This window comes from Rhipicephalus sanguineus, chromosome 4 (assembly GCF_013339695.2).
Source record: "Rhipicephalus sanguineus isolate Rsan-2018 chromosome 4, BIME_Rsan_1.4, whole genome shotgun sequence".
Lineage (NCBI taxonomy): Eukaryota > Metazoa > Arthropoda > Arachnida > Ixodida > Ixodidae > Rhipicephalus > Rhipicephalus sanguineus.
In genome coordinates, this window is record NC_051179.1 from 65,995,225 (window position 1) to 66,017,215 (window position 21,991).

Below are 21,991 nucleotides of genomic sequence, written 5' to 3' on the forward strand. Positions count from 1 at the left end.
TCAAGTAGAACTCGTCGGTGGCCTCGTATGGCATGCATACTTGGAAGTTCTAGGGTGGACGAACAAGTAGACACGTTCACAAGAGAGGGTACAAGGAGAAGCTCTTGCACCTGTACCCTCCGTGTGAACGTATCTCCTAAGTAGGGCACCCTAACACTTCTAGTATTTCTTGTATTGCTTCCTAAAGTAACGTTCGAAGACCAATGAGCGAGAGGCGCTCAAGTAAGCACACACAGCTGGCACGCGGCGGCTGTCGACATTTGCTCAGTGAACATCGTCACTTAAGAGATGAACTGGCCTGTTTTATGATACTGTTCATTTTCCCAAGCATAGACGGTACTTTGTGCAAATCTACGGCGATGCACGTTCATGCAGACAAGTCCAAAAGAAAGGCGACGCTGCACGGCTAGTTCTGCGACGGTCGTTTGATGTAGGCGTACAGGTAGTACACCGCAAGCAGGGACGTCATCATGACGCCCAGAAGCAGGGGCAGGGGCAGGCGCAGCGGAAGCAGCAGTCGCACCGTCAACTCAAGAAGGTCAAGCGGTGGTAGTCGCACCGACACCTGCTCGCTGCTCTCGTCACGCTGCTCGACAGAAGCGGCCGACGGTGCTGGTGCGCGAGGGCTAATGGCCTGCGTTTGTTAAAGCGTTAGCATTAGGAGGGGCAAAGTAGAAAAAGGGGGTAACAGAAACCTCCATCAACGCGATTTGTCCAAGATACGCTTCTGGTGTGGTTGCGGCTGTTGTGTACACTACTTGCGCTTTACTTGTGGTATGGATAGGGTCACATGGCGTCATATATGAGCCATCCGCACTGGCATGTACGCGCTTGTAGTAAAAGAAGAACTTGTTTGGTCTGGTTCCGGGAAAGACGGGGACTAGTAGCTGTCTCTACGGCTTCACCCGTGACCACGGAGCAAGAATTCTTGAGGAGGCGAAACTGCGCTCGCTGGGGCGCCCTAATAACGTCACGAAATCGGGCACAGCGCTCACGCGCCCTCTGTCGTGAGAGTCCGCTAGCGGAGAAGGAAAAATGTGCGCGTCCCTCTCACCGCGCTCTCCAACGAAGCTCGTCGGTTCAAGGTTATTCGTCGCCGATTCGCCGTTCGCGCTTCACGCCCGAATGGATGTGTTTTTGTGCGTCCTCGCCGGCTCCATATTTTAACGCGACAGCGTTAAAGGGACACTAAAGGCAAATAACACTTTATGTCAGAGTGAAAGCTCAATGTATGACAACATCCAAAACGGCAATATTATCAACAGCGGTGCCCTACTTACCGAGAGATTAACCTAAATGTATAACACCATGAGCGCCACGAGTGGCAAATTTTCAAAATTATGCTGATGACGTATGAGAGTCTGCCTACGATTAATGACTAGTAATCAAACTAGCAGCAATAAAAAAAGAACCTTCCATGCATCAAGAGACGCAATAAAATGCTGTTTTTTCGTTTCTGTTTGATTCATGGAAAAAAGAACCTCTTTGGCGTTGCCATGGGGAATGGCGCGCGTGGTTCAAAGGTTCTGTTTTCGCCGAACTGCGCTTCGCCCGGCACCCTGCTTCGCTCACGCGGTCGCGTCTCAGTGGTAGTTTCGGTATCGCGTACTGCCGCGTGTGTTTTGCGTGCTCGTGAAAGTCGCTCTAACAGAAAGTTCGACAAAATGCCGCATACATGTGCTGTTGCCGGATGCCCGAATGGTGCACGCCGCCAGTACACGCCGCCGCGCAGTAAAGGCGGGCAACATTGGGCACGGCAGCAGTGACGTGTGAAAGACTGAGTTCAGGCGGGTGATATGAAGTACGCTAACGCGATGCGGACCACTAAAACGTGATTTCATTTCAAAATAAGCACTTCCTTGGCACAAAAGTAGCACCACGAGGTTTATGGACCGCTATTTCAACAATCAACATCGACTTCATATTTGCGAAACGGGGAAGAGCCCGTTTCGCAGAAATACCGGTGTCGGCGTCCGTGTCGGTGAGGCTAGCAACTGAGAAGGCGATGCGCACGGGGCCCGATTACGCTATTGCGTTCTACTCTTAAAGGCAAAGCTCAAGCGCACTCCAAATTTTTTCGGTAAATTAACGAGAAAAATGGCGTCACATGCAGGAAAATTACCGCCGTGATATTTTTTGTACAACGTGAAATCTATAATTTTTGATAACGTAAAATCAATGAGTTGGGTATATTTATTTCAACGAATGATGGGACTTACCCTATATGCCATCAATTCAGATTTAGGTTGTTGCGGCGGCCGCATTTAGATGGAGGCGAAATGCTAAAGGCCCGTGAGCTTACATTTAGGTGCACGTTACAAAACCCCAGGTGGTTGAAATTTCACATTGTCTTTTTTTTGAGAACAGCAGACAAGTATCCGGAACAGCGTGCGGAAAGAATGAAGGCACGGCGTCTCGTAACAACACTGGCCGTTTCGGTTTGTCAAGAAGAACTTCGCCACCAAGTTCGCCATAATAGCGCCGCCTGTCTATGTCACTGTCCGAGAAGTGCTTCTCGCAAACGTAGTGACGAGGCGTCAACTGTCGGTCTTTTCTTGGTATGGCGCGAGCCCACGCTTCCAACCTCACTGGGTCACTAGGAACTTCGAAGGTAATTACCTTCTCCTTGCAGGACGCGTACCCACTGCTGCAGTTCGGCACGACACATTTCCGCCCCATCCTGAAGAAGCACTGGTCGAAATCTGCAAAGCACTCTCCTTTGTCGCGGCGTGACAAGCGCGCGCAAACATCGAGGAGTCGGCGCCGCCGGCGCAACGCGCGGAAGCCACTGAGATCGCTAAAGAGAAAGAAACCAGCAAAAGCGAAGGGAACTTTCCTTCCCAAGGCCACCTGCGCATGCGCGTGCACAACATGCGAGAGAGGAGCGAGGATCGCGTGCATGCGGCGGCAGACGTCGTCTGCTCAGGGGCCACTACTAGCCGTTCGTTCCAAGCGCTGTGCGGCCTATAATTCTGGCAGTATCGATTAGGAACTGCAGCTAAAATGTCTGTGATATCTACCGATTGATGTTACAGACAGAAATCTTAGAAATTTTACAATGTACGAGGCGCTATCACGATTTTTATGCGTCGCGTCCATAGAAGAGCATGTAAAAGATGGCAACTAAAGTCACTGTAACGGGAAAAGTACCGCGTTCCTTTTCTCTTCGCCGCCGCGCCCTTTCGGTGGCTTCGCCACATAAATGGTCCAGCTCGCTCGCCTCGCTAGTGTCTCCCGGCCGCAGACGCACGGCGCTTTAGAGGGCGATTGTTTTTATAGGCCCAGGAAAGCGTATAGGAACATTACGACATCCCGTATCGTTTTGAGACTTCATCGAAAGCCTATCGAGGCATCGAAGAATGCCCGGGTAAGGCTCTCTTTTGCCATTCCCAGCGGGAAAAAGGATGCCAAACGACGGGCTGTGTGGCTGCACAGAATTAGGCGGGAAAATTTTGTTCCCACGACTGATACCCGCATTGTGAGGTAAGCGCTTCATTGAGAATTCGCGTATGTTTCGGGGAATGTTGGCCCCTACCCTGCACTAGTGCAGCTTGTTCGCGTGGTTGTCGCAGGAGGTTCATGCACAATAACATTTTATTATGTTTGGCGTAAAATTGACGCCTTTGGGCTCACATATAATGATCAGCGCGCCATGAAAACTGACTGCTACAGATCGGTACTGCCTGACGTGACTGTATGACGAACACAAATAACGGATGGTAGCATGAAAATAATGGCTGATGCTCTCGCGGCCGGTTCGCTTGCTTGATATGCCCCGAAATCGGTATTGCGTGACGTGACTGTATGACGAACATAATACCGTGCGGTAACATGAAAATAATGGTACACATGTCATGTAACGCATGATTTACATGCCATGCTCATGATGCTCTTGCGGCCGGTTCGCTTGCTTGATATGCACCAAAATCGGTATTGCGTGACGTGACTGTAATGCGAACGTTAATAACAGGTGGTAACATGAAAATAATGGTACACATGTCATGTAACGCATGATTTACATGCCATGCTCATGATGCTCTTGCGGCCGGTTCGCTTGCTTGATATGCACCAAAATCGGTATTGCGTGACGTGACTGTATGACCAACATAAATACCGTGCGGTAACATGAAAATAATGGTACACATGTCATGTAACGCATGATTTACATGCCATGCTCATGATGCTCTTGCGGCCGGTTCGCTTGCTTGATATGCACCAAAATCGGTATTGCGTGACGTGACTGTAATGCGAACGTTAATAACAGGTGGTACATGAAAATAATGGTACACATGTCATGTAACGCATGATTTACATGCCATGCTCATGATGCTCTTGCGGCCGGTTCGCTTGCTTGATATGCACCAAAATCGGTATTGCGTGACGTGACTGTATGACCAACATAAATACCGTGCGGTAACATGAAAATAATGGTACACATGTCATGTAACGCATGATTTACATGCCATGCTCATGATGCTCTTGCGGCCGGTTCGCTTGCTTGATATGCACCAAATCGGTATTGCGTGACGTGACTGTAATGCGAACGTAATAACAGGTGGTAACATGAAAATAATGGTACACATGTCATGTAACGCATGATTTACATGCCATGCTCATGATGCTCTTGCGGCCGGTTCGCTTGCTTGATATGCACCAAAATCGGTATTGCGTGACGTGACTGTATGACCAACATAAATACCGTGCGGTAACATGAAATAATGGTACACCTGTCATGTAACGCATGATTTACATGCCATGCTCATGATGCTCTCGCGGCCGGTTCGCTTGCTTGATATGCCCCGAAATCGGTATTGCGTGACGTGACTGTATGACGAACATAAATACCGTGCGGTAACATGAAAATAATGGTACACATGTCATGTAACGCATGATTTACATGCCATGCTCATGATGCTCTTGCGGCCGGTTCGCTTGCTTGATATGCACCAAAATCGGTATTGCGTGACGTGACTGTAATGCGAACGTTAATAACAGGTGGTAACATGAAAATAATGGTACACATGTCATGTAACGCATGATTTACATGCCATGCTCATGATGCTCTTGCGGCCGGTTCGCTTGCTTGATATGCACCAAAATCGGTATTGCGTGACGTGACTGTATGACCAACATAAATACCGTGCGGTAACATGAAAATAATGGTACACATGTCATGTAACGCATGATTTACATGCCATGCTCATGATGCTCTTGCGGCCGGTTCGCTTGCTTGATATGCACCAAAATCGGTATTGCGTGACGTGACTGTAATGCGAACGTTAATAACAGGTGGTAACATGAAAATAATGGTACACATGTCATGTAACGCATGATTTACATGCCATGCTCATGATGCTCTTGCGGCCGGTTCGCTTGCTTGATATGCACCAAAATCGGTATTGCGTGACGTGACTGTATGACCAACATAAATACCGTGCGGTAACATGAAAATAATGGTACGCATGTCATGTAAGGCAGGATCTACATGCCATGCTCATGATGCTCTTGCGGCCGGTTCGCTTGCTTGATATGCACCAAAATCGGTATTGCGTGACGTGACTGTAATGCGAACGTTAATAACAGGTGGTAACATGAAAATAATGGCACGCATGTCATGTATGGCATGATTTACATGCCATGCCCATGATGCTCTCGTGGCCGGTTCGCTTGTTTGATATGCACCAAAATCGGTATTGCGTGACGCGACTGTATGACCAACATAAATACCGTCATGATTTTCACCTTACCACTTGTCATTCGTGTTCGTCATACAGTCACCTCACGCTATACCAATTTGGGTGCATTTCAAGCTAGCGAACCACCCGCCATCGCAGCATGAGCGTGGCAAGTAAGTCATGCCGTACATGACATGGAAGTCATGATTTTCATGTTACCACCTATCGCTAACGTTAGTCATACAGAAATAGCTCGTCATAAAAAAATTGGTATATATGCATTTCATTAAACGACCGCGAGCGCCCCGAAACCATGTCGTGTAAATCACGTTTTACATGGCATGTCTGTCAAGATTTGCACGTTATAACCAGTCACTTATGTTCGTCATACACTCTTGAACGCCATGCCAATTTTGTTGTGTATCAAGCAGTGTTGGCGGTAACGCGTTACAAGTAACGACGTTACCGGTAACGCGTTACTTTTTTCAGTAACTTAGTAACGTACTCGTTACTCTTTGGGAACTGTAACGGGTAACGTACTTTCGTACTATTTTCGGTAACGTGAGGTCTCACGTTACTCGTTACTTTTCATTCCAATTATCCTCGCCGTCCTACCAAAATTAGTTCGTCTTGTAGGAGCGCCTTTCTCAGAGCTCGCCCCGACGTTATTTTGTCCCTCTCCCTTCATTCATACTCGCACTTTGCTTCGGTTATTTTGTCGCTGCGGCAGACTGCTGTCGGCCTGCCAAGCGCTGACAAAGCGAGCCCGCACGGGGTCCTTTTGCGCGGGGGAAATTGCAATGGGGAGCAAACTGCCGAAATAGTTTCGGCTACCTTGCTATCGAGTTTCAGTTGTCGTTGATTGGCTATCGAGTTTCAAGTTGTCGTTGATTATTGATGAAGTGAAGCGAAATGCAGTCCTCCTATTCGTCAAAAGTGAGCTCTCGAGATTTCCTAGGCGTATGGACACCAAGGCTAGGTGTGAGCTCCAACACAACGGAAGATGGCTTCTTCGGAAATGCCTTCTTGACATCATCGCCATCTGAAGATGAGAGACTGTCTCAGTACCGTTGGTGCCGCATGATATTGCGTTGAGCGGGCTCAAGGAAAACTTTCCGCGCGTGCACCAGCTCTTCCCGACAGCGATTACACGAGTACCATATAGCGCATCCGTCGAGCTCCTATTTAGCTCAAGGCGCTTTGTTGGGCTAGTTGGTTATGATCCATGAGACTGTTTGGCGTAGCGCACACCCACAAGGACAAAAGAAGGACACACACGCACACAGCGCTAACTTTCAACTAATGGTTTTATTTCTGATCACACGTGTCCTTTTTATACAGCAACAGGCGATCGATAAAACCAAGAAAAAACATGTAATAGTACAGCATTGACCGCGTGCACGTCATCAGTGATCACATCTGCACCCACCTTCTTCAAAGTGACAATTCAAGATACCTCCTTTCTTTATCGGACAAACCTAAAGAAGGCGCACTCACGCATTTTTCTTTCACTTTTTCAATTTCAAATGCCTCGATTATTTCCCGGGTTGTTTTGTCTCGAGCCCTATATAGAATACGAGTGCTCTCAAACTCTGGAACGCAACCACACCTTTGGCAGTGAATGCCCAAGTGGCCAGACACAGCTTTGTTGACATTATACGAATGTTCTCTGATCTCTGGTTTACACACCTCCGGTTTGGCCAATATAGACGCGTTCACACGTGAGAGGAATAGAATACACTACTCTTCACTGCAATTTACAAACTTTTTGCGTGCTTGATTGTGCACTCGCGCTTCTCTTTGCTGTCCGCATTAAACCTTTTTGGCATATCCTTTGCAGACGTTCGGGAGCGGAAAAAACTACGTCCGCACCGACTTTCTCGCTATCCTGCGCAAATTTATGCGATATGGCGTGCATGTAGGGCACCACCGCAACCTTGTTGCCTTAGTGGCGGCGGTCTGATTACTGGTGTTCGCTCTTCCTTCTTTTTCTGATATTTTCGGCGACAGCGGTTAACAGGCGCAGGGGATAGCCAGAATCAATTAAACGTTTAGCCTGGGCCCACAAGCTCGCTTCAAGCTTGTGCCGGCACGATTTCATCAGTGAACTCTGAAAACATGAACTTATAACAGCACGCTTTGCCAACTTTGAGTGCGCAGATGTAAACGAAAGTACAGGTACGCTGTGTGTGTGTGTTCCTTCTTTGTCCTTGTGGGTGTGCGCTACGCCAAACAGTCTCATGGAACCTATTTAGCATAGGTGTGGACGTATTCGCTAAGAAGCGAGTCAAGCTGTACGATGACAGCTTGGAAATGCAGCTGTTGCTTGCATTCAGCACTTAGTAGTTACGTTAGGAAGCTGTCCCTGCAATACTCTAGCATTGTTCATCAATTCCGTATTCAAAATCAGTTTGCTTCTTGCTACCTGCAAACTGCGTTTCTGGTTATTGAATTCCTGCGACTGAGGCTAACGCTGAACACCTTCACATACACAGACGCCATCTTTGCGGTAATTATACAAGTTAAATTGAAAAAAAAAATGTCCATATGCGCAAATACTTTTCCCTAGATTTATGCCATTTAAACATTTATTTACTGCTAAAAAATTGCGCATTTAGTTTGTAAGTAAAAGCACCGCCGCATAATTACTGCAAATTTGTTCAGTGAAGTTTTCTTTGCGGATAACGTTGACGATGAAATTCATCACTTTTATTTTATTGTCCCACCGCGAAAAAATGACTTTCCCATGCAGTGTCAGAAGCCGTCACATGTAACTATATAGGCAACTTTAGCCAGTACTGCCAAGGTACAGCGCATTTCTGCGAATTATTCTCGTTAAAATTATATCAGTACTTCGAGTAAAATTGTTCTTTCGGCTGGAACTATTATGTTAAATATAAATATGGGCTTTATAAAGTTGGTATTGTATCTTCCGGCTGCGAAGGTGCGCTGATTAAAATTTCTGATCATGGAGTAACGGCAGAAGTAACGTCCGTTACTTTTTTTCGGTAACGGTAACGGTAACGCGTTAACTTTTTTTATGGGTAACGTAGGGCGGTAACGCGTTCCTTTTTCTTTAGCGTAACGAGTAACGCATTTAGTTACTTTTTTCGGTAACGCATACAACACTGGTATCAAGCTATCGAAGCGGTCGCGAGCGCACCATGAGCGTGGCATGTAAATCATGCCGTACATGGCATGCATGTCATTATTTTCACGGTGTCACCTTAATTTAAATTTGTCATACAGTCATGTTATGCCATACCAAATTTGGTGCACATCCCATTAACGAAGCGGCCACGACAACACAAAGTCGGGGACGGATAGATAGATAGATAGATAGATAGATAGATAGATAGATAGATAGATAGATAGATAGATAGATAGATAGATAGATAGATAGATAGATAGATAGATAGATAGATAGATAGATAGACAGACAGACAGATACATAGATAGATAGATAGATAGATAGATAGATAGATAGATAGATAGATAGATAGATAGATAGATAGATAGATAGATAGATAGATAGATAGATAGATAGATAGATAGATAGATAGATAGATAGATAGTCACAGAAATTCGCTAAGAAATGCTTCGCATTTAATAAATGCAGACAGCCGAGCGCGTAAATGCCGCGCAGTTCGCATTTCTTTATCGCGTTAGTACGCGTGCGTGCGCATGTAGGCAAGTGAAAATTGCCGCTATTTCTTTCCTAATCAGTCAGAGAACAACGGTATGCTTCATTCGGGGCTGCGAAATCGCACGCAATGCGTAAAACATGCGTTACTCCACGCGAAATCAGCACCGCACCGCCGCAGCTTCGGCGGCGCTGGACCAAATATGGCGGCGCGCACGACGGTCGCGGTACTTTTCCCGTTCCAGTGACTTTAATGGCAACAGGCCGAAAGCGTCATCTGTCGTGCTTCGGCGTAACCGCATTCCGCCATGACGCTATCGCGCCGCCCTCGCGCGCTGCCGCGGCCGAGAGATTCTCCTCCTCAAATACTTCTTTCTCCGTGCCCGTGACATAACTTGATACAAGTTATGTCACGGGTGACATAACGTGTCGCCCGTGACACCCACTTCTCACCCGTGTCACCCAGACAGCGCCCGTCCTCGTTCTCGCCCCATGTGTTTGTGTTCATTAAGCGCTGCATTCCAATTGGTACGAGCACCTTCATTCCCAAATTTTCGTCATCACTCGTAACGCCTTGGTGACAGACAAGAGGACACGTCTTTCGTGGAATCACACGCTCAGCGTTTTCTTCTGTTGCCCCAAGCATGCGCGCGTCAGTGCGGATTGATCATATATATCATGACATGGGACAATACCATGCATGGCTTTTGCGAAGGTATCTACCTGGCGGCCAGAGCCTTGGGAACTTGGTTGATATCCTTCGTCGGTGGTAATTCGTCGTCGCAGTGTGCTTTCTGTCGGGCTGCTGGGCTCCCGTTTGACTGTCACCAAAGGGTCATGCGTGCCAGATGTGACGGCGGGTAGCTTTTGCATGGTAGGATTCGGACTGGTGTGCTCCACCGACTTCTGGCGGCCGCCGTGCTCGGCTGATAGTGACGCAAGCTGCAGGAAACGAATAGAATGGCACGATATCTAACCTACGTTGGATAGGTGTGTATGGCACCTATCCAACGTAAAACTGAGAGCCAACAGACGGGAGCACAGTATGGAATAAAAATTGCACAAACGGGCGTAATGTGCCTCAGACAGGCTGGCACACATTTCTCTAAGTATCTTTGTCAAAGGCGTCTTGACAACCTTGTTGGGTTAGTTTTAAAGAATTAGTGGATGAGGTCACCTGGCATCTCTGACGTGACGTTATTGAAACAAGCAGAACATGGTTGACAAGTCCGCATTTGACGAAAGACAGGAACACCCATCGAAACTTGGCCCAGGCTCTTTGACACACATTAAGCCGGTTTATCGAACTTTTATTCCACTGTGACATTTATGTTGCACGAAATATACGATGGTACAGTCCTCCTATACGGTCTCCAAGTTTTCTTGCCATTCTTATTAAGTGCCATTGGGTCATAGTCGATTACCTGGGACACCTTGAATATCAGAACGCCTACAAGACGTATTTAAATCAACTATATTAAGCTCGCCGAGGCATTTACCTGTGGCCTGAAAAATACTATCAAACCATTTGTTGCACGGGCATTTCCATATTCTCTTGTGTTTCACTTTGGCTAGCATCAATTTACGCTAAGTAAGTTGAACAGGCTGCCCGCAGGACGTGGGCAAAATGAAAAAGTTAACGTACTATTAATTCGCTTCATCTCTCTCGCGTTCGTCTGTTCGTCTCAGTTGGTAAATAGAGAGAAAGGACTGGGGCCATCGCCACGGACGGAAATGTAACTTTCGGTCTGTGGCGTTTAGTGACGTAAATTACGACTTGCGTACCATCACACGCACTTAAAGTCAAGAGACAGTATACAATAGGGCATTATTAATTCCGAAGAAAAGAATGCGTATCGTTTTTATAAAGGCTGCCATATTTTCTCGCATAGCAATGGTATTGACTGATGTTTGCCTGCTGTTGACTAATATTGCTATTCACCTTTATGGCAATCTAATCAAACAGTGCATGAGTACTTCAGTGCTTCTAGCTACCTCACTCTATAAAGTGCTTTGCGCGCAACATTTTCTCCTCCCTTTCTCAGTGAAACTGTTGACCACTTGAAGAATGTCTTCAGATTTAATTTAATCCGATTCTGTTACGGTAGGTGGCAGGCTGGCCAGAGCAAGGCCGGCATGTGGGCTAGCAGGCTTGCTGGCCGAGCGATTGGCTTCAGCCTCGGCCGCAAGGCTCACCTCGGTGACGCTCGGCAGGCTGTCGATGTCTTCGTGCTTCTTGTACCGGTTAAAATCAGCTTCGTCCGCCACCAGCAGGCGTGCCTCGTTGGGAATCGAATAGAGGCGACGGAGGACGTCCTGATGGCTGGCACCCTCGATTTGCGCTCCGTTCACCTGCGCACACGAGCGTATGCGGTGATAAACATATGTGCGCGGGAAGTACGTGCCGTGGAAACTCGACGCGATTGGCGACTCGAAGCTCAGCAGCTCGAGCTAGAAGCCTCAAGTTTGGGTTAGTTCATGATTGCCATCTTGGTACAAAGTGCAGTACGTAGCTGGACAAAGGCACTGTCAGTGCTTGTCATCGTCAAGACTGGAACAACCAGCGCTAGACTCGGACGGTGATACAGCGACAGAACGAACGACCTATGAGTCTTTCCCTCACCGTCCCTTGTCTAGCGCCGTTTGTTCCCGTCTTTATGATGTACCAACCAGCCCATTTTGGTGCACTCCTGCTGTCTTCGTCTCTTTTCGCTTTTGTCGAGTTGCGCACTGCGATTCGTAGTAACATTGAGACCGAAGCTATATTACATATGTTCTTTGTTGTAAGTTGAAGTTTACGATGCAGTGAAGATAGGTGGAGTGACGAAACAGAGGTTCGCAGAGATAAAATGAAATCAGCTGGCCCAAGATGGAGTTAACTGGAGATGATTGGCAGAGCCCTTCTTCCTGGAGTGGACCTAAATAGGCTAAAATTAATAATGGCGATGATGATGATAAATAGCCCCATTGCACATGCTGCGCCCAGCCAGCTGCTTCCTCAGAACGGGTACATGCACCCTCAGCATATTTGTATAGCAGTAGCGCAAACATAGTAACGGGACGAAGGACGTCGATTATGTCACACTGCCTTTTATCTTACTATACTAAAGTAAAAGCTCGTCGATTCGACACTCGTTAATTCGGAAAATTGGATAATTCAGACTTCTTCCTTGGTCCCGGCCAGCATATGCATTGTTTAATGGCATCAAACTTTCGTTAATTCGACCACATTGAGCCACAACCCGGTGAATTCGGATGATCCACGGGGCGCGCCGAGCGCGAAGCGCCGCAAATGTGTGACTCAAGAGCGAAAAGGGCCTTCGCAGACAATCGAAACGAAGCGGCGCTGCGCGCATCGCTATCTTCATCAGTTAGTGACCACGGTTTTGTCCACACGCGGATTCGGCACTGAGCAGCTTTGTTTAAACTTTATGCAATGCGTTCGCGATGTCACAAAACTCAAACATGGCGGAACCTGTTGAAGTTGAAGAGCTTTTAGCCGCGGTCGGTGTCCTGGCATAGAACTCGCTTGCTAGATCGTGATGGATGAACTGTCAGTTGCCGGCCATTTTATCTGCGAAAGAGCTATCGTCACGTGAGCGTGGTGGTGGCGGAGGTATGTAATAAGGGAGGGGTGCAGACCCCCTTTCAGGATAATTAAACCCGCGAGTCTGGCGCCGTGGCCGCATTGAGAACGAAGTCGCAGTATGGCAAAAATGGCGGCTTTCACGCTGCTCTCATGCAAATTAAGTGCAGGGTTTACGCATTCATCAAGCCAATGAAAGTGTATTGATGTAATAGAAATTTGTTTTTGGTTTCTTGATTGTTTCGATGATAGCCATTCGGTTAACTCCAACATTTTTTCTGGTCCCGTGAAATCCGAATTAACGAGTTTTTGGTGTCTACTGCGGCAGTTTCTTTCTTTTTCCTTTTCACGCAGAGACGTTGCAGAGGTAGTGCATTACCGAAGCGCGGAATCGAACCAGGGACCTCTTGATCCGCAGCGAGCGGCGCTATCCACTACGCCACGAAACGCAGGTCCTCCACGTAGCTAACGGCGAGCGTTATATACACACCATTTAGCGCTGGACGGACTCGGAGACAGCAGGCGATAATAAGCGTTTCTTCATTACCAGCGAGGTGGCGCTAGGATCCCGACGGGCGCATTTAAAAGTCGTCGGCGAGCTCGCTCGCTTCTTCTTATATTTGCGCATGGGAGAAGCTTGCCCTTCCGCTGTCTGCTCGCGCGGTTTTCTCGTGGCGAGGGGTAGAGGAATGTTTCACGCTTTCACCGTGATGTCCGCGCTCATGTTACGGCGCGTACGAATGTCACTCGAGCTCAGGGACGCCGCCAAACGAACAAAACAGAAGATGAGCGCGAACTATCAAGTGTCACAGCTCGACACTTCAAGCACGCTAGTTTCCTTCGCTGCTTCGGCCGCCTTTGCAACAGAAGCGCTGTTCCAACTGAAACTATTAGTTCCTTGCTATCGCATTCATTGCTTCGCCCTTGCGGCGAAACTGTGACTTTTTTTTCTTTCTAAATGGAAGAGTTTATAAAGAGTGTGACTAGACAGATTGGCACGACATTACATTTTTCTAGCTAGTTTTGATGTCGTATAATATTACTTCTATTCTCTTGCCGTTCTTAGAGCTTCTTCAAATTAAATATGTCTCGCTATACTACCACCTACAACTATTAAATTGCGATGTGTCCCACCGAGCAGTTACGCCTTAGTGAAATGTTTTGATTATTAAAACGGGCCCTGCAACACTTTTTGAACATTGTAAGTAAATGCTGCCGATTGGTAGTCGAGGCTCCTGCTAACATGCCAGTTAAATATTATAGTGCAGCACGCGGCATAGAATTTACGATGAAGTATCAAAGTCAGCTATAAATCGCTCGCTCTTCCTTGGGCAAATGATGTCATAAGCGCAATTTGGCTTATGCGATAAATTCGGTTTACGGCCATTGACCACTACTAATCTAGTTTAGTGGGACATGTGAGGTACGTAGAGTAATATCACCTGAATGATGATGTCTTTGACTCGAAGACCTGCAGCCTCGGCTGGGCTTCCCGGTTCCACTGATGTGACGAACTGCTGCTTACGCACGTTGTCCTCGAGAAATACAAAACCATAACCTTCGAAATCCGGACGGCGCACCAGGTGGCAAAGTCGTGTCCTCGTTGCAGCCTCAGGAGACGCCACCTCTACCTTGGCCGCGGCTGAAGGTGGTGACTGGGGTACCGTCGGTGCATTCTTAGGAGACGCTACCTCGACCTTAACCGCGGATGCCGGATGGGACTGGGGTACCGTAGGTGCAGATTTAGGAATAGTAACCGCGAGCTTGGCGGCATCTGGAGGCGGGGACTGGGGTAACGTCGGTGCAGCCTTACGAGAAGGCACATCGACCTTCACCGCATCTGCAGTTGGGAACTGGGGTACTGTCGATACATCTCTCGGAGAACCCATTCTCTATCTTGGGAGCATCTGCAGGCGGTGACTGGTGCACCGTCGGTGCATCCTTAGAAGACGCCACCTCGACTTTGGCGGCGTCTGCAGGCAGGGACTGGGACACCATAGGTGCAGCCTTCGGAGAAGTCACCTCGACCTTGGGCGCGGTTGCAGGCTGGGACTGGGGTGCCGTCGGCGCCTCCTTAGAAGACGCCACCTCGATCTTGTCTGTACCTGCAGGGGACTGGTGCACCGTCGGTGCATCCTTAGAAGACGCCACCTCGATCTTGTCTGTACCTGCAGGGGACTGGTGCACCGTCGGTGCATCCTTAGAAGACGCCACCTCGATTTTGGCGGCGTCTGCAGGCGGGGACTGAGACACCATCGGTGCAGGCTTCGGAGAAGTCACCTCGACCTTGGCCCCGGTTGCAGGCTCGGAAAGGGGTAACGTCGGCGCATCCTTAGAAGACGCCACCTCGATCTTGTCTGTCCCTGCAGGGGACTGGGGTGCCGTCGGTACAGCCTCAGGAGAAGCCATCTCGACCTTAGCCGCATCAGAGGGTGGTGACTGGGGTATCGTCTGTGCAGCTTTAGAAGCCGTCTCGAGAATGGCCGCATCTGCAGGCTGGGACTGGGGTACCGTCGCCATCTCGACTTTAACGACGTCTGCAGGCGGGGATCGGGGTACCGTCGGCACATCTTTAGAAGGCGCCATCTCAATCTTGGCACCGTCTGCAGGCTTTGACTGGGGTACCGTCGGTGCATGCTCAGAAGAAGCCATCTCGACCTTGCCCGCACCTGCAGGCTGGGACTGAGATGCGGTAGACAAGCCCTGCTGTGTATTCGCGCCGTCGTTATTCTGGGTCTAAAAGGAAGAGGGAACATTTTTCATTATATTCTTATTCCTTAAAAACCCCATTAAATGGTTACTACATAAAGGGTGGGTACATACATGAAAAAATGAAAGCCATACTTTATTACAGTGCAAATAATATGTTATGGTGGTTAAAAATGTGGATGGACAGGTTATGACTGTGATGGCGTTACAAAGGCCGTTCCAGTCTGTTGCTGCACGAAAAAAACAATGAAGACGTAAATGTTACGGTGCGCGCACGCAGGCGCGCAACTTGTTGCGTGTGACCGGTCCGACTGGATATGTGTGTGGGGGTGCACTTGTTGATCGCGAAGTCGAATATATGTAAACGCGACGCCAAAAGTTAGCCTAACGCCACCTGAAGAGGCTATAATGTATTCAGCCATAGCCAACACAGGTTATATCTGTATACGCAAGAACATCATGACATTCATACTAACTGAAGGTTATATCGTTTTTCTTGCAGGGGATTGCGTACATTAGGTCATATGAGCCGACAATAGCCAGAACTCACTACTTAGCCAACAGACCGGTGTGAAGGGGTGGCGGGTCGACCCCTTTTACGCGCAAGCGTGTACATGCCACATTTCTGAAATCGCCGTCGTGAAATGTATCACAGCAATCCTGGTCAACGTAAAGAGACGTTCTACGGGCAATGCACAAAGGGATAGCACTGATTCGCTTGCACTTTGCCCGGGCTCACGGTGTGAAACGTCACTGGAACTTTTTAATGTGTCAACCCAGGAGATATGATTAGCAGCTGTGTATGTTGTGTCAAAGGTAAAAACCTTACCTCTGCGCACGGAATCCTGTTAGAGCATGTGGACACCGTCAGTTCGTAAAGTTCTGCCTCAGTTGAAGTAAACTGTTCGTCGAAAGTTAGCGCACATCTTGTGCCCTTTCTTCGTCGTTGTATTTATTCAGAGCTTAAACATTTGTTGATAGGCGTAGGTTTTCTCGTTGAGTCGGCATAGTATCGCTTACGCGTTTAAATACAGCCCCGTGTTTAGAAAAAAAAGGGTGAATATTTATAGTATTCCATGCACTACTGTAGGAGGGTAGTGAACCGTCCCTACGCAGAATACTAAGACCGGTTAGACATGACGACGAAAAACCGCGCCATGTGTTTATATAAAAAAAGAAAGGAGTATCGTATACTATATTGGATACTGTAGGCTGTCTCTACAACGTGGTCCTAAAGTAAGGTTGTCGCACGCAAAACTTGTGTTTTGAAAGAATGGGGATAGTAAATTCCCAACCTTCTCCCCACTCCCTCTTGACTCCAGAGCAGAGCTCTCTCAGCTGCGTAGCCGCTGTCAGTTGCAGAAGGGAGTGGAAGGTTGTCCTAGCTGCCTTGCCTAATCTTGGTTGTTCACACTTCTCAAGGAGAGAGACGACTCCTTTCTTTGCAAAACAACTCGATATTTATATACAGGGTATATACAAGGTTAAGTGGCAGCTATATACATCGGAACTTGCGCATCAGCATTCGGCAGAGCCGACAAGTGCATGGCACCGCTCCTGCGACAAGAACCCCCCGTGAGCAGCCGGGAGCCAGGTTTTAACACCATCATTGCTCCTCCCAGTTTTCCCCACGGCAAATCAAAACAACTCAGACCGCTTATTGGGCCGGCTGTAATTTCGTCTGCCGGAGGCCTCCACGCTCTCTCTCTCTCTGAAGCTTTTTGAGCCACCTGCCTGAGAGAGAGACGTAGAAACGGCCGAGAAGCGACATTCCTAGAAGTGCACTAAAACACACACACGCGATGTTGGCGCCGTTCAGCTCCCCCGATCGTGCTACATACACTGTGCGGCCGGTTAGTTAGCGGGACCATGCCATCCATACTCGGCGGCATACCGTCTCCGCTGACAGGCCATTCGCGGACACTATGCGAGATTTATTGGTGTCGTGGCCACTATTCGAGATTTATTGGTGTCACCGTCTTGGCTTCCTTCGCGCCGCTTCCCGGTATCCCGCGGGCCGTGGGCCGCTGCGTTGGTCGTTAAACCGATGGTAAATAGGGCGCGTCTTTTTCTTCGAACGGTTATGGGCAGCTGAGAAGTGTTCTTCTGTCCCCGCGCCTCCTACATTCGAATCGAGCGTCGCTGCGCTTCGACCCTCGACTTCGAGGCTGGCTTCTTGGAAGCCGCGCTTTTGGGAGAAAGACACGCCTATCTCCCCTTCTCGACACGCCAGACCTTACAGGGATGATTTAAAGCCCTGTGTGTTTGATATGGGAGAGCGGCCAGGCGTCCCGTAAATATCTTGGACGGGAGATGAAAACTAACCGAACATTCGGCAGGCCGTTTGTGAGCGCTCTGGCGACGCGCTTCACATTCGGCTGATCGAAACCGAACACTGCATACATTGGACCGGTTCTTTCGGAGCACCACGCTCCAACTCGGAGCGCTTCTGAGGCGCTCCCATCACCGCTCCCGGAGCGCTACCGAGATCCGAGATCTGATCATGCAACTCCTCCAGCTTTCGTTCTGGTGCGACGACAGCTGCGACTGCGACTGTGCGCACTGTTTATTGAAACGGAAACGCGGTGACGTGTATCCTCTTCCGGCCTCCTATTACTCCGGTGCGCGGCTGCACGTTCGGTTTGGACATGCTTTCTCTGGCTCGCCCTCACAAAAATGGATTTAGACAGTCTATAGACTGTCTAAATTCATTTTTAGACAGTCTATAGACAGTTTAAATCTATTTTTGTAAGGGCGGATGAAGAGCGGACTCCGCATTGTAGCAATCCTAGTGAGAAAGCGGTAGCGCCCTGCCGAATGCACCATTTATATATGTATTTCGAAAAATGTGATAGTCAAGAGAGCTATGTGTGTGGTATAAAAGATCATCGATTTAGAGTATGAGGCACTGTATTATGGGAAGGCTGCGCGTAGCCATCTGTGATTACCACAAAGGAAAGTTTATCGGACCAGTACGCGCAAGCGCTAGAGGCGCTTATAAACAACTTATAAATTGCGTCAGTATAGCTTATACAAACGCTACAAGCAATTTTATGCAGGTTCCAGTAATACACTTTACGTTAACAAGCAACTATACTGCAATAAACATGTTAACAAAAAGTATCATACTTCTCAATAAGGTAGGAGAAAAAAAATGTTTCTTTTTCTTGATTCAGTATGGCGCCGCTGGAAATTCCAGTTCTTCTCCACGAAATGTGAAAAACCGACTGTGCCAGCGTCTTAAGAAGGCAACACTACTCCCTTCCAGCTCGTCAACTAGGTGTCCGAAAACAATTGGATAAATCCGTTGCAAGGCTGGGAACGCTGCACGCTGTGGTTGTCGACGAGCTTCTGCCTGGCACCGACGTCTCCGGATCACGTACATTGCGACCAAGGGTATCAAATGGGCAAACACGCCGTTATTCCTAATCCTTTATGACCTTTTGACGGAATAAAACGATCTCTACGTTGATACAGAGACAACTGGGGACCCGAAGTAGAGCCTTGGCATTAGACAACCATAGCACTCTCTCTGGCAAAGCTTTCCTGAACGAAAAGCTTTTTTTTGTTATTCTATAAGCAAGCCGGAAATGACGAATAAGGTTTTACAGTGTGTTGTTTTCCGCGTACGTCTTTTATAGTATGCTTTCACTGTTTGAAGGAAGAGAAAGGAACGTAACAACGAAGCAGTCAGTTTAAGCTTCTTTGCATCCCAGCGACGAACAAGATGGAAATCCAGCAAAGTAAACACACACACACACACACACACACACACACCACACACACACACACACACACACACACACACACACACACACACACACACACACACACACACACACACACACACGCGCGCGCGCGCGCACGCACGCACGCACGCACGCACGCACGCACACACACGCACACACACACACACACACACACACACACACACACAAATCTTCGCGAATGTAAAATATCTTCGTGACAACGAAGCACCATAAGGCATAAGAGAGTTCTTAAACCCTCCTGAAGTAGCACAATACGTATCTCCAGTAACGAGATCGAGGCGCACTTCGCGAACGCTGTTCTCTATCCGTGCTTCATATTTGTATTCTTCGTTACAAGAGACGCATGGTGCAGCTTTCTGTGCCAGCATGCAAGTACGGCGGTGTGCGGCTGCGTGCGATCAGCGACGACCTTCTTCAGTCCCAGGATGTTTAACCGCCTTGCTTCAATCCTAGACGCACCAACGCAGTCTGCGTTGCTAGTCGTTCTAGGGTCGATTGATAGCCTACCGGACGTGGCGGCCCACTAGTACGTATCATTGTACGAACACTGTTTTACCACTCCGTTGCAATACAATCCTTACAAACATTGTACGTATTCTAGCGGCAGGCTTCTGTGAAAGATAACGCCGGAAGATTCAAGACACAGCAGACCGGGTAATACGGTAAGCTGCGAGGGCTGTTGTTATGCACCGAACTGGATGACGACGCGCATTTCCTTAGGCCGACAGGGGGGGGGGTGCTGTTCTAGACAGTCAAATTCCGCGATTTTGTCAATTTCTTAACGGCGGCATATTAAGTTAATTAGAGAGGCTGTGGCAGGCCTTGGAGACGATGAGAGTTGTCCAATTAATGGCGAAAATTCACAACGTGGCGGAATTTGACCGTGTCAAGCACAGCAGTCAGGTTTTCACATAGAAAGGAGCACCGTTGCTGCAAAACATGCCAAGCCCTTCTTAACTAATATCGGCATTCGACTGCGAGCGTACACACGTACCAGAAAAAGAAATTTTGCTTTTGCGCGGATGTTGCGGACGAGGAACGCACACATCAGAAACCTGCGCGTCACATTTAGTAACGTGACACGCTGTCAGACAAGCAAAATGTGTGCTATAGTTACTTCGCATCATCGCCTTAAAATGGGATCCCATTAGACCGGCATTGCACATTGTGGAGCCTGCTAATGAGCGTCATTGAAGTCCGTATGTTCGCACAGGGGTCTCCATCACGGGAGAGGCAAGTTTTACCTCGGCGCCCCCCTCACCTCCCATTAGTTGAGTATGAAGGAAAACAAGCTTGGCAGTGGACGCGAAAAATAAAAATTTAGCATAGACGTGCTGCTAACAACTTCCTGTCTCTGGTCCTCGGCATCACGGGGATAGAGTTGGGAAGTGCACGGTTATTGAAATGCGACAGCACAGGTCATGAGCCGCCACTATGATCAAAAGCACGTATGGCCATAACCCTTCACATTAAACAATGACGGGATAGGTCCGATTGACTAAAGGTAGGCGGTAAAGGCTGGTTCACACCGGCGACTAGCAACGGTCGCGCGACCGTTTGCGACTGGCGGTCAAAAAGCGACTCAAAGCGACCGATGTTCACACCTGCGTGCGACCTATATGCGTCGCCACATAGAATTCACGTCTGCTCGTATACAGCTCGCATTGCCGTTGCCCCGTAAAATAGGCCGACGTCCTGTTCCTGCGCATCTGATTGATTCAGAGGTTTGCGACTGCAGTCGCGCGACTGAAAAATCGAGCAGCGAGCGACTGAGCTAAAGCAATCGCTTTGCGACCAAAACGGCCATTTGCGACCGTTTGCGACCAGTCGCTTTGCGACCAACTTAGTCGCGCGACCGTTGCTAGTCGCCGGTGTGAACGAGCCTTAAGCGTTGACCCTATCAAGATTTTGCGCTTGTCGACTACACTCTGCTATCTCCGTTTGCGCAGTCGCAACCACATAAAATGAAGAGAAATGATTAGATCGCGCACGACAGTCGTGTGAGGCTAGGAAGAACGGATGGGCGGCTGCATGGCAAAGCAGTGCGGAGGACAATTCACATCTGATATTTCGCGTGTATGAACCAATCGAGAGTATGTACCATATAGACGCCACGGGAATCACTGTTCTGCGTCACGAAGTGCGCCAGAAAGACGAGAAGCGTCAAGAGAGAATATTGCGCTCGTTTTCTGTATTTTCTGATGCTGTTGAGGGGCCCTTTAAGGTACGTGAGGCTGCAAACGCTGTGGTAATTTTTATATTTATTGCATTGAACCTAAAATTTAAAAAAAACACTTAATAGAGCCATCCCGCCCTTCCGTCTATTCTTACGCATGATCGAACTGCGATGACAGTTTAACCTAGCTGTTGGAGGAACCCACATACCTTGTACCTTACGAAGAACATCTCTGTGTACAGAGATGAGCAGACTGCAATGCTTCTACGGCGTCGCGGTGCTAGAGCCTCTATCGTTACCATTTGAACTCATAGCCTGCCCTTGGTTAAATGGCTAAGTGGCACTACAGAATAGAACACAACATGGCGTCATTTCTGTCGATAATATTCAGAATCTACTTACCTGATCTGGTGGCACAGGAGGTTGCTCCAT

The 21,991-nt window shown here is 48.3% G+C and overlaps 1 protein-coding gene across 1 annotated transcript; it reads right to left on the reverse strand.

Annotated features, from left to right (window-relative positions):
* Nucleotides 1-406: 406 nt before the first annotated feature.
* LOC119391272 (proteoglycan 4-like) lies at nt 407-21,991 on the reverse strand. The gene is made up of 6 exons (XM_037658950.2): nt 21,962-21,991; nt 14,776-15,640; nt 14,347-14,678; nt 11,422-11,670; nt 10,042-10,260; nt 407-634 (listed from the first exon to the last, which is right to left on the reverse strand). Exons 1-6 carry the CDS (start codon nt 21,989-21,991, stop codon nt 407-409), a joined length of 1,923 nt encoding a protein of 640 aa, XP_037514878.2.

What these genes read in the sequence shown, in the direction of transcription:
- LOC119391272 (XM_037658950.2), bottom strand. Translation starts at nt 21,991, where the DNA reads ATGGAGCAACCTCCTGTGCCACCAGATCAG. An exon ending in TGGCCAGCCTGCCACCTACC is followed by an intron (nt 10,261 to 11,421) that starts GTAACAGAATCG and finishes CGTTTCCTGCAG; the next exon opens with CTTGCGTCACTATCAGCCGA. An exon ending in CCCAAGGCTCTGGCCGCCAG is followed by an intron (nt 635 to 10,041) that starts GTAGATACCTTC and finishes TAACAAACGCAG; the next exon opens with GCCATTAGCCCTCGCGCACC.